Below are 12,612 nucleotides of genomic sequence, written 5' to 3'. Positions count from 1 at the left end.
GATGCCAAGGGGGTCATTATCCTAATCCACTTCTACAACTTTCAATTTTCCAAGGTCTAGCCCCGCATAATCTGAAACACTCTTTCTACTGCATCATGACCTTGACCAAGTTTACATGTATCTCCCTCCATTTCATGCAGCCAATCTCATCCCATGAGATTCGGCCCTCTATCTCTCACAACTATCAAAGGCAAATGTTCCTCTTTGTTGCCCTTGGATACATCGACTGATAATTTCAACTTAGTGTTTGGTGTATGTATTAAGCCACGTTTTTGGATCACTCAGCTTAGGCCTCTCTTTAACACTCCACTGAGAGAGTCAGGTTTTTTTATTGATGAGTGTTACTTCCGAGCCCATGTCCACTTGTAGGTTTATAGGCTTCACTTTCACTATTTGCATAGTCATAATTGGAGGAGGTTTCGGACCTTTTGAAACTTTCGTGTTGATACAACTCGTAGCTGGTTTTGTTTTCATCATCTTTTGTTTCGAACTGAAGAGTGTGAGGTTTGTTGGAGGCAGTCACATTTCCCTTGCTGCTTGAAAACTTTTCTCTGGTCTTCTCTCCTTTGCCATTGCATACCATGGCAAAATGTCTTTTTTCTTCCGCAGTGGAAACACTCTCTTTTGCTGGACAGGCTTCTCCTTTATGATGCCCCTTTCTGCAGCCACCGCATGAGGAATGTTTCTAGGAAATAGGGCATTGTGACGACTTACAATGACCAACCCCATAAGCGATTTTGTTCACCATCTTGCCCTTGTTCTGATCTATGAGATCGGCTGTATTTTTATCAGCCAATTCCATTGCCAACACAATATCTTTAGCTTTTTTTAATGTTAGAGTTGGTTCAGCCAATAATCTCCTTTTTGTTCTATCATCCGCCACTCCGCACACAATCCTATCTCTCAACATTTCCTCCAAAATAGTATCAAACTTACATTCATTAGCCAAAAGTCGCAGTTTAGCGATGTAAGTTGACAGCGATTCTTCTGGTCTCCCCGACCTGTTATTAAATTTGAATCGCTGGACGATCACCGATGGCTTTATTTCACAAGTTCCTTGAACTCATTGTCACCTGGTTTTCCTTGGTGCTGCCAAACTTGACATTAACTTTAAGTTGAGGCTCCACAGACACTAAGTAAAATGGATCTTCTCCTCTCATCATTGATGTTTTTGGCATTGAAGTAGTGTTCCGTACGCTCAATGTACTCGGACCAACTCCATTTGTCTTCCCGAAATTCACCAATTGTTCCAAAAGTAGTCATCCTCAGGTTCTCAAACTTTCCCAAAGTGAAGAACACAAAACTTAATCCTCGTTGCCAGATTTGTTGTTATTTACTCCTTAATTATTCTGCAGTAATTACTAATAAAGGCACATAAAAGCACACATCTGATAATCTTGGTATATGATTCCAAAGCAAGTTTATTCCGCATTGCGCCTGCACAGCTACAATAGTAAGAAACAGTGAGTCTTGGAATGACATCATTATCAATATATAACCGTACAGCAATGAGTACTGCCTAACTGGAAATTACTTAGTAGGTAAAATGGAAAATGAACTAAGTGGCAATTAGACCAGATGATTAGTAGACAAACTGGTTGTAGATGAACTAGGATTAATCCATGTCAGATGGGACCAAACGGAAAGTAGGCGAAGTGGGTGTAGACCAAGTGGCAATTTACCTTGAAAATAGGCCAACAGTGCACCTCATATATAATTGCTATGAACATGAAGTTGAGTTAAAAGATGAAATTTTCAGAAAAAAAACTTGTGGTAATGGAAACTACCATGGTAAGTTGGTAACAAGATTAAGCCGCTACTCACTGTTAGAACTTATCCGGAACTGAAGTGGCTACCCGTGGTAAAATTAAAATATGACATTATTATTATTACATGTTTTTACCATTGAAGTTATTTTTTCCTGTTAACAAGTCTTATGAGACAGGTCTCAAGATATTTTTTCCAGCATGGATCCTAGTAGAAAAGTATTATCTCAACAAATAATTTGAAAACTATCAGCTTTAACAAAACATCTGGACTTTCCCTGAAACAGACTGTTCATCAAATAGAATTCCTGGCCTTATGAATATTTAAAAGATGATAATTATTAATTCTGTTGTACAACATGCTACAAACCTTTATTTGATTTATTTCTAATAAAGCAATAATTTCCAATGTCTGCATATTTTGGTATATTTTGAATATATACTTAAATGAAGGACAAACAGGCAAGCATTTTTGTAATGATTGAAAAAGAAGGAACAAGAGAGGAAGAAATAAAAAAAAGGAGACTGAGAAGGAGAGTAGCCTAAACAAACACACAAAAATTGCTCTCCCTTTTTAAAAAATACTGCAGCTTTTGAACAAAATTAATTTTAGCAACATAATATAGGATAAGTTTTGAATGAAAGATATAATAATTTGTCAAGTTGTGCATATAAAGTGAATACACACCAAAGGCACTCCCATATACAGATTTTTTTGTTGATAAAATTTAGTGTGTTCATTTTTTTCACAATTAAAAAAAAATGGAGTTGAAAGTGTGCACATCTCAGAAAGTGAACCCTCACATGAAGTATGAGCTGTAGAGGTTGTGACCACAGCTGGTTTGAGTGAGCACACTTCATAAACTAAGAGGAATAACATTGTTTAAGCAAGAAATTACCTTTGATACTTTGAAAAGTGACAATTTTCTTTTAATGCATGTTCAATTATGTATGATATATTTTAAAGCAGAAGTTAGCCAGTTAGTTTAGAAATGTATCTTGCAGATTAATTTGATCAAAATCATTTCTATAATTGGTTATGGTATTTTGTAAAGGGGAGGACAGTCACTTATCTGTGCACAAGTTTTGAAGGATGTATATTGAAAGTGGAGAGGGGAAGAGATGTAGGGGCGGGAGAGAGAAGAAGAACTGTCTAAAGGAGTGGTGGGAAGGGGGAGTCGGGGGCAAAGGAGAGAAAGTGGAAATGTTGTGGTGTAGTGGTTCTGACTCTCGCCTCGTAATCAGAAGATGGCAAAGTGTCAATACACCCTTTGTTTCTCCTCTCTTTGAGACGAGAAACACAAAAGATGAAGGCCATGAAAATAAGCAAGAAAGACTGGCAAGCGTTTTAAAAAGAAATCAATCAATGTATAATAAGGTAGAAATGCTTGTGATTTTAGGAAAAATTTTATCTGGATATGGTTAAAGGTCAAGTCCACCCCAGAAAATTGTTTATTTGAATCAATAGAGAAAAATCAAACAAACATAATGCTGCAAATTTCATCGAAATCGGATGTAAAATAAGAAAGTTATGACAATTTTACATTTCGCTTATTTTTCACAAAACAGTTAAATTCCCAACTCAACGATATGCAAATGAGAGAGTCGATGATGTCATTTACTCACTATTTTTTTTTATTGTTTGATTGTGCAATATTTCATTTTTTACAGATTGGACAATAAGGACCAAATTGACTTAACCATAAATTGTTTAAATAATGGTAATTCAACATGTTCAGGGAGGAATAAAATTTTGTTTTACATGACGATGAGGAGAATATTAGAATTTTTCATATTTCATATAATAAAATACCAAAGAAATAGTGAGTGGGTGACGTCATCAGTCTGCCAATTTGCTTACCAACCAGGATGTGCATATAACTGATTTGTGAAATTGAGCGAAACCTTAAAATGTCATAACTTTCTTATTTTACATCCGATTTTGATGAAATTTTAATTCTTTCGTTTGTTGGATTTTTTTTCTTTTATTCAAATCAACTTTTTAGTGAGGTGGACTTGTCCTTTAATTTATGTAACTTCTGATCATTAAAGGGGAAGTTCACCCTGACAAAGATTTTTTTTGTAAAAATAGCAGAAAAAATAATGAAAAATATTGCCAAAGGTTTGATGAAAATCAAAGAATTAAAAAGTTATTAGAATTCTAATTACCAGTATTTATTATGTGAGCAGCATTTCTACATAGCGAATGGTAAAAAATCAATGAAATGTCATTTTCTCAGAAAATTGAAAATGGTTTTTACTGTACCTTTCGTATATCAATATACAAATCATTTCACACCCGAACATGAATAGCATGCTTTTTATTTTACATAACTCACAACATATTATGGGGCAGCTCCTCGTTTATGACGTCACAAATCCAGAATTTAAAATTCTAATAACTTTCTTAATTTTTAATGGATTTTCCTCAAAACTTTCACCAATATTTTTTATTATTCTTTTTGCTATTTTTACCACAAACTTTTCTTCAGGGTGAGGCGAGCTTCCCCTTTAATTCTGATTTTGTGGGGGATATGGTAGCATTATTGTGCCCCTGAAGCAAAATATGAAAAAAAAAACCTGTAGGTTTCACTTCAGGCTCAGGGTAGGTCATGTCTTTTCCTTTGGTTTCAACATAAAGCCCCGCACTTAGCAGTCACATCGGCGCAAACCCTAAAAAAAAAGAAAAAAAAAGAATGGCTAAAAAACAAACCATTTCTTTTAAGCAATTGCTTATTTTCATTTATTTTGAAACAAGCAATAGTATTTGATACGTTTTTTTTTTATTTTTTATTCTACAGTACACAATATTTATCTTTAAGAGTTGAGTTCTGGTTTTAGCAATGCCCATATGTACAAAGTGAGAGGTTTTGGCGATGACGAAGCTGTGATTTTCTGAAAACAAAAGCATTGCAAATGAATCAGAATTACCCTTGCTCAGAGATGCAGACAGGAAATGAGACAGATTTATGAAATAGACAAATGACAAAGCATTTTGGCCATCGTGTTTTGACAGAATATAATTTGTTTGCAACATTTCTCATTAATAAATAGGAAGTATTTCTCTCAATGAAAATAACTGTTGTGACATGAGGAAAAAAAAAACAGTGTAAAAAGGCTCTTTAGAAGAGCGCATTTTTTTATGGCTGTACATATTTCTGAGTGAATCATGATTAGAATAATGAATTGTAGATTTGAAAATAACAATTCTGGGTATAATACACATTTTCACGAATTATGTATCTATTATGAAACAAACACACTGTAATGTTTGTATAATCTAGGTCTATCGCTCATATGTCCTAAATCCTATCATGTTGGTTATACTTATAACTTATCATACTATTTATATTCATACTTTGCCACATGTCACAATCTGTTTTTCGATTATTATCAATAATTGTCTTAAAAACAACAAGGAATTCGAAAACGATTGTAAGTAAACAAATGATGCATTAATAAATCTGATTACCAAGAGTACATAACGTTGCTCAATTTAAGTCGTTTTTAGCACAAAAATGTGAGAAGGAATATACAATTGTAACGAAGATGTATAATTGCCCTGTCAAATAAATAATCAAAACAAAGTCAAGATATCCAAGAAAATAATTTCATTTTACTAACAACAATTGTAAATACTGGCAGAAAATTATTTTCATGAATGAACACTTCAACAAACCTAACTTTGAAAAGATTATACATGTATATCACAAAATGAAAGACCAGACAACCCCGCATTTGCCAATAAACCTAACTTTATTACATCATGGCCCTTGGGAAGCGAGGGTGCTGAAGCATCTCAAAACAATTTCAAATTATAATGTGTACCATTGGGCTCCATTAACAGAATAATGACACAGCCGACAGACACATATTCTTATTTTTTACGTGAAATAAATCACCTTTATCAAGGAGTGAAGACCTTTTATTCCTTTTGTAAAAAAAATCTGAACAAAGAAATGCCCCCTTAGAAATGGCCCTTAATTACAAATACCAGCATCTGCTTAAAAAAACTGTTCCCAGTGCACTGCATTGTATTACATGATTAACACGAGATGAACAACCCCCCACAGCATTCGTCAAGTAGATAGACCTTCATGCATACATAAACATTTGGTGAGGGGATGCCTATACTTGCCTTGAACACTCTTTGAGGTTGAATTTTGACGCTGAAAATTTTCGATTAACCTTGCAAAAGACATATTCATAGTAATAAGAATCTCATCAGAGTGCTGTTATTTTCAGATTTTCGAATAAAAGTTTTCACATCTTAATAGTGATGATAATACCCAGGCGGGAGGCACTTCCATTGAAAAGTGGATATCATGGTTGCCCAAAAAGATGAAACCAAAGAAAACAATACTAACGAACTAACGCATAAAAAGGTTATCTATTTTAAGATACAGCATGTTACGTGAAGGGTGTCAAAAACAGTTAATTGCTGAAAAGGGTATAATACCTTTCGTGCGGTAAAATACGTGATTGGGTGTTTTGATTCGAGAGGGTATAAAAACTAGAATATATTTAAAAAAGGAAGAGGTCTGTACCTTTTGCACCAACGAAAGTATTAAGGGTCAGATTTACCCTAGAGCCAATTTATCCGGGGGGTCAAATATTGCTGTACACAAGCGTGACCAAGAAATTTCCAAACACCCCCATAAACGAGTTTTTCTCTGTGTGTAAAATAACCCCCTAAACAAGTTTTTCGCGGGATTTATTTACACATTTTGGCCCCTAAACAAGATGTCGCCAAAATATGACCTCGGGGAAAAAGCTTGGGGAAAAAACATACCCTAAATACGTTTGACCCCGCGATTGACCATTGACCAGTTTTTCAAAACCACCCCTTTTCTTGAAAATTTGTGTTTTTGAAACCCTTAACGAGTCCACGCGCGGACCGCGTCCAAAACTGAAAAAAATATATTTGACTGCCCCCCCGGGCAATTTGCAAATGGTGTATCCCTATCCCCGGTGCACCTTGCAAGTGGGTGACGATTTGTACCCAATAATTGATAAAAATGGCCGTTTTAACTTTTTTTGTACCACCTAAACATATGGCTGGTTTGAATAAAAACAGGTTTGACTCGCCGTACGGCGGCTGTAGGGAAATATTACTGCAACATTCACACGACTAAGGGGTGCGTTTCCAGATCAATGAAAATATTTGTCTAAGCGTGTTTTTTGAAACCCCATGGACACTGGTCAATGGAAGTGACCCCAAAAGTATACCTCGACAATTTTCATGAAAACAAATTAGTATTTTTCTTTTTTTAATAATGATCTTATGCCTAAACCCTCAATAATCATCGGTCCAAGGTTGGCCCGATTACGGAGATCATTTTCCTCCCTGAGTCTGTGAAACATCTATCTTCAAAACAATTTAATAAATGCCGTGCATATACGTGCTTTTCGTCTTGTGTCAATGTACAAGACTCCCCAAAAGCCTAAAATGTCTGAAAAGTCAATACTTGCCTTTGAGAAGAAAATATATTAATCAGTAGTAATTAATACATTCACGGTGAATGTAGAATGAATCTTGCCTAAATAAATACTCACGAAAACAATTAACACCTTTATGGAATCGTCATTGAATCCAGTCACTAAATGAATTGTTATGAAGAGCCGGGTTTGCTCTTCTATCTGGACCAGGATATACTATAGGAACGGATCCCCGTAGATATGACCCAAGCCGTCTTAAAAGGAAATAAGTTATATCTCTCCTTTCTGACGATAAATCGTTCGTTTCGTTCGGATCTTCGGATAGGTCGAAGAGCCATAACCGTTTTTCTGGTGTATCTGTGGAATGGATGGTCTGCTCCCCTGATTCTGGTGGTGGTACCCAGCTTTTGTTGCCTGTCAATATGCAAAATGAAATAAAGTAACTGCAAGGTCTCTATACAGTTAATAGAGAGAACATATGAAATATTCTCAGGCACTCGTCGTTGTAGAAGGCGACTGCCCTATCTTTTTTTAAGTAGTGAAAAGAGAATAACGGGAGAATTGTAAAAGGAAAAGGAAAGAAAGAAGAGTTTAAGACAGCGATGTATAGGTCGTGTAAATTATTATAATTCCTAATAATCAAGAAAAAAGTAAATCAACTTTAGGTTGTCTTGCCCCTACCCCATGTATAAAATATAATAAAAAAAAACCGTCACCACCCCTACCCCAACCAAGGGCGGATGCATGGGGCGAAAGAATCCTCCATCTTTTTTGTTATGTTTTGCTTGCTTGGGAGAAAAACCATGTACACCCCTGGACCCTACGGGTCAATACTGCATCCGGCCGCTGCCCAAACACCAAAATTATTTGAGGATTGTCACCATTTACTAACCGATTTGAGACGTGATAAGTTTCCACTTTTCATATCGAATAGCTGCTGGGAAGTTAAGTGAAAACCAAAACGGTATCTCACTGAAGATAGGTGAATAGGTGTCGATGTTGTGTAATATCTCTTTCCGTGGCCAACTCTCCTGGTTCCGTATCCTGAAAAGGCCACAAAGAAAATATGTGAGGACATAATATTATGTTTCTAGACGGATCATTTTATCATGGCAAAATAATGTCTAAAACTCCTTTAAGAGTGGAATTGTGCTGTTCGATGAAAATATAAAATGTATCCCGAGATAGAATCAATGGAATAAACCGTGAATCAATTCTGGAAAAAAATATCTTTATGCATGTGTAGAAAATAAGCAAGCGAGGGGAATATCAAAATTTCGATAAGTTATATTCGGATTGGTTTTACTTTTTTTTCGAATGCATGTTGAAGTAAAATTCGATCTAATTTGAAGAACACTAATATGCCGATGTTGAAACAATGCAACAGCCCTCAGTCATGTCAATGGGTGTGTTCCTGGGGGGGGATGTATCTAGTTCACAAAAAGGCGAAATGATTAACACCGTAAAAGTTGTTTTTAAAAAAAATGGTATAAAGCAGATAAAGCCATAAGCCATCTTAAACTGCATGTTAAAACTGCATGTTTAATAGGACATAAATATAGTTAACTTACTTCTTTTTGCTTATCAAATGTTTCCATAGATTGTGCCCATCGAGGTTTGTACCCCTCAGACGCCCTCGTGCCACACCCTTGACTAGAGTAGGAAACCAGTCGGTTACATGAAATAAATTATTATTGACAGTTCCTCGAACGTGTTTTGGTAGTAAAGGACTGGCGATGAAACCTACAGACTTGATGCCACCCTCCCATAGTGATCTTTTCATACCACGTAAGGGCCAGTTGCTGCCTCCATAGTTGAAATTTGCCCCATTGTCTGTGAAATTGAAAAAAAGTAAGATGGTATGGTTGGTTCATAAAATGGATATTTACGAAAGTTTTACACATATCACAATTATTTTCTAATACATTATCATCATGATTGAATATCGTTAGTAACTGCTAAAATCTATATACACTTTATCATTTATGAGGCAGGGTATTGTTATTCCTGAAATTAAAGTTTGGTACAATTTTTACTATCCAAGTGTAAAAACGCAAACATTATACCATTGTGCACCTTAAGGAATCATATGTGAAGAGTACATGTGAAGGATTTGATTTAACACTTACACCGAAAAATCTTTTATGAATCTAGGACCTTGGTGTATCCTCTCCGACGAGAAAATTATTTATGCACAGGAAAAATAAAAACCCTGCTTAAACCATTAAGACTTTGAGTAAAAAGGCAAGTAAAAGTGCACACTTTTGGATTCGGTTTCAGGCAATGATAACCCACTGTCGCATCGGAAATGATAGTTATATCCATCACTTTTTATATTTGCGTAATATCTGATGAATCGGTCAATATATTTATTAATTACCTGAAGAAAATATGATAATGGTATTGTTCCACAGGCCAGTTTTCTTCAATGTCCTGGTAATATTACCGACTGCTTCATCCATGCATTTCACCATACCGGCATAGATTCGTCTCTTCTCATCGGCTATGTAGTTAAAGTCTTCCGTATACCAAGATGGAACCTCGAGAGGATAGTGCACAGCTTGAAAGGAGTGGTACAAAAACAGCGGCTAGAATACAAGTGAATGTTTGAAACATTATTAATAGAAATAATAAAAAAATCAGAATGTTCATAGTTTTTTACGACGAATGTCTTTCGTGCAAAAAGTTTCAAAGGCCGATCTTGTAAACCAAACTTTTGCCTTAAAATAGCAGATATTTTGAGTAACGGCATAATTTTGATTAACTAATCAATCAATTAATTGATTGATTAATTGAATGATTAATTAATAATGATTTATTCTACATTCAGTATTTTCTTTTCATTGGTTAATGATTGATTGCTTTATTTGTTTATGTATTTACCCCTTTAAATCATTTTATCCATCAATCTTATCTATCTATCCATCCATCCATCCATCCATCCATCTATCTCTTTCTACCCCTCCTTCCTCTCTCTTTCTCCCCTCTCTCTTCACTGCAAGGGCGGAAATCTTGTCCAAAGGTAGGGGGGGGGGGTGGACCCAGGGGCTGAAAAATTTGACGAGCAAAACGAAAGAAAAATGTGATCACCCCTAAGGTAAGGTAATTTCAAACCGACCAAAATAAATTTGACAAGCCCCCCTCCCTCTCCCCCCAAAAAGCTTATCACCAAAAAAATAAGGTTGTCTCGTCCAAAATATGTTTTATTTCGATTTTGAGTTATGTATGTATTTGATATTGTGTCCCCCTACTATTTCGGGTGGGGGCGTCCCCCTGCCCCCCCCCCCCGGATTTCCACCCATGTTTCACTGTAAAGATGTAACACAGATATCGCATCATTTTTTGGGTTTAATTCAACCTTTTTTTCACTGACCTTCGACTTATTGTGGCGACGGATAATATTTTGTGATTTCTGAGTGAAAAGATGGGTTGAGTACACTCCTTGATAGTCTTGGGCTACCTGTTCCAAATTATCCCTCAAATCATATCCGGTCCAGTTCTTTGAGCTTTCCAATCCCGGATGTCCACCGTAGTGCTTATGTGTATAAAATCCCCCGCTACCCGTCAGCATACCTGTATATTATGAAGAAAGATTACGTCAATTTGGGAACCGGTCTACGAGCCTATTGCGAAGAATCTGTGATGGGATGCAGAATTCGATCGTCACAAGTCATGTCCGAACTTTGCTAGTTCGGAGAACTTGGGAGCGTGTGGCTACCATTTTTCGGCAAGTTGCATCGTTTGCGTACCGTTAAGTCCGTAGGTTTTTCTTTTTCTTCATATTCTATCACTTCGCCAAGCATTGAGAGAGAAGGTGTCTATTATGTATCGAGAAAAATTGTGTTAAATTCCCCCCATTTCAACATTTCTTGTGTTTCCAATATTAGTTTTCTTAATTCGCATAAGGGGCGACGCCGACGATGATTCCGAACAAGGACGCCCCGGGGGGGGGGGGTCAAATGTACTGCTTTACACATGCGTGACCAAAATATTTCCAAACACCCCCTAAACGAGTATTTTTTTTTCTCTGTGTGCAAAATAATCCCCTAAATAAGTTTTTCGCGGGATTTATTAACGCAATTTTGGCCCCTAAACAAGTTGTCGCCTGAATATGATCCCGGGGAAAAAGTTTGGGGGAAAACACGTTTGGCTAGTCTTGAAAAAAAAGCTTTTGAAAAAAAAACATACCCTAGGTACGTTTTACCCCGCCCCGCGATTGACCATTGCATGACCAGTCTTTCGAAACCACCATTTTTCTTGAAAATTGGTGTTTTTGATACCTTTAACGAGTGCACGCGCGGCCCTCGTCCAAAACTGAAAAAACCCCACTCCTTTAAACGCGTTTTTCTTTGGTCAAGCATGTGTGTACAGCAATATATTTGACTGGCCCCTCGGGGGGGGGGGGGGGACGCAAGTCTGGCAAATCTATATAATGCTTTTATGAACATAATTATGTATCACTATGTCACGGGCATGCAAAAATTTGCTAATGATTATCATGATGATAAGAAACCAAAGGAATTCGCCTATAATATAAGTATAGTCAGCTAGTGGGAGGTTAAGAAGGGTCGACGTCACACAAAGTTTGAAATTTTTGTTAATCTGTAAAAAATAGATGCGAAAAATAATTATTAGCGGGACCCTCGAACTCTTGAACAAGTAAGGCCTACATGCACTTGCATGAATATCCTTTGTATGTAGAATTCTGTACTTTGTTACATTCTTTACCAAAGATTTCTGCTTCCCTGACCCAGCTATTTTACTAACCAAAAAAGGAATCGAATCCTCGGTTTGTGGGCCAGCAATCCTTTTTGTAGTAGCCTAAGTGCCACTTCCCCACAGCGTGAGTGGCATAGCCAGCCTTCCTGAGCTGGTTGGCTATGGTCGGGTCTGTTATGGGATGGCAAAGTGGTTGGCCAACCCAGATTATACTATGCTGCATCCCTGTATGAATCTGTTGGTGAAATCATAAGAAAGAAACAATTATGAATTATATACCACTTCATTTGACGATATAACAAGTGACGTTCCAACACTGTAAACACTGTGGTGTTAAAACTGACACCAATTGGTGTTAACAGAGGACCACACCCTGAGGTGTTAAAATAACACCCTAGAGATTGAACATAACACCAAAGAGTGTAAATGTAACAACCCTAGGTGTTGTAATAACACCTATAGGTGTAAAACCAATACCACCAATTTAACACCGGTGTAAAATAACTGGTGTTGTCCTCTATGTACACCGGTTAAAACCAAAGTTTTTGCTGTGAAGATTTGTTGACATACTTCCACTTCATGAACGGCCGATGGTCACGCCGTAGGAATAGGTATCTCATTATCACATTGAGACAAATTATATTGAGAAGTTTATTCAAAAGAACAAACTATTCGTTTGTGAACGTGT

At 36.6% G+C, this 12,612-nt stretch overlaps 1 protein-coding gene across 1 annotated transcript; it reads right to left on the bottom strand.

The window, feature by feature from the left end:
- Window positions 1-6,644: 6,644 nt before the first annotated feature.
- LOC121423615 (arylsulfatase B-like) lies at window positions 6,645-12,292 on the bottom strand. The gene is made up of 6 exons (XM_041619005.1): window positions 11,973-12,292; window positions 10,579-10,778; window positions 9,586-9,793; window positions 8,777-9,038; window positions 8,098-8,249; window positions 6,645-7,619 (listed from the first exon to the last, which is right to left on the bottom strand). The coding sequence occupies exons 1-6, from the start codon at window positions 12,145-12,147 to the stop codon at window positions 7,351-7,353; spliced, it is 1,266 nt and encodes a 421-aa protein (XP_041474939.1). The 5' UTR covers window positions 12,148-12,292; the 3' UTR covers window positions 6,645-7,350.
- Window positions 12,293-12,612: the final 320 nt, after the last annotated feature.

The sequence above is a fragment of the Lytechinus variegatus genome, chromosome 1, assembly GCF_018143015.1.
Source record: "Lytechinus variegatus isolate NC3 chromosome 1, Lvar_3.0, whole genome shotgun sequence".
Taxonomy (NCBI): domain Eukaryota; kingdom Metazoa; phylum Echinodermata; class Echinoidea; order Temnopleuroida; family Toxopneustidae; genus Lytechinus; species Lytechinus variegatus.
The sequence above is the reverse complement of the archived record's forward strand: the minus strand, read 5'-3'. Positions and strand labels throughout refer to the sequence as shown.

What these genes read in the sequence shown, in the direction of transcription:
- LOC121423615 (XM_041619005.1), bottom strand. Translation starts at nt 12,147, where the DNA reads ATGCAGCATAGTATAATCTGGGTTGGCCAACCACTTTGCCATCCCATA. An exon ending in AGGATTCGATTCCTTTTTTG is followed by an intron (nt 10,779 to 11,972) that starts GTTAGTAAAATA and finishes CATAATATACAG; the next exon opens with GTATGCTGACGGGTAGCGGG. An exon ending in CATTTGATAAGCAAAAAGAA is followed by an intron (nt 8,250 to 8,776) that starts GTAAGTTAACTA and finishes TGGCCTTTTCAG; the next exon opens with GATACGGAACCAGGAGAGTT.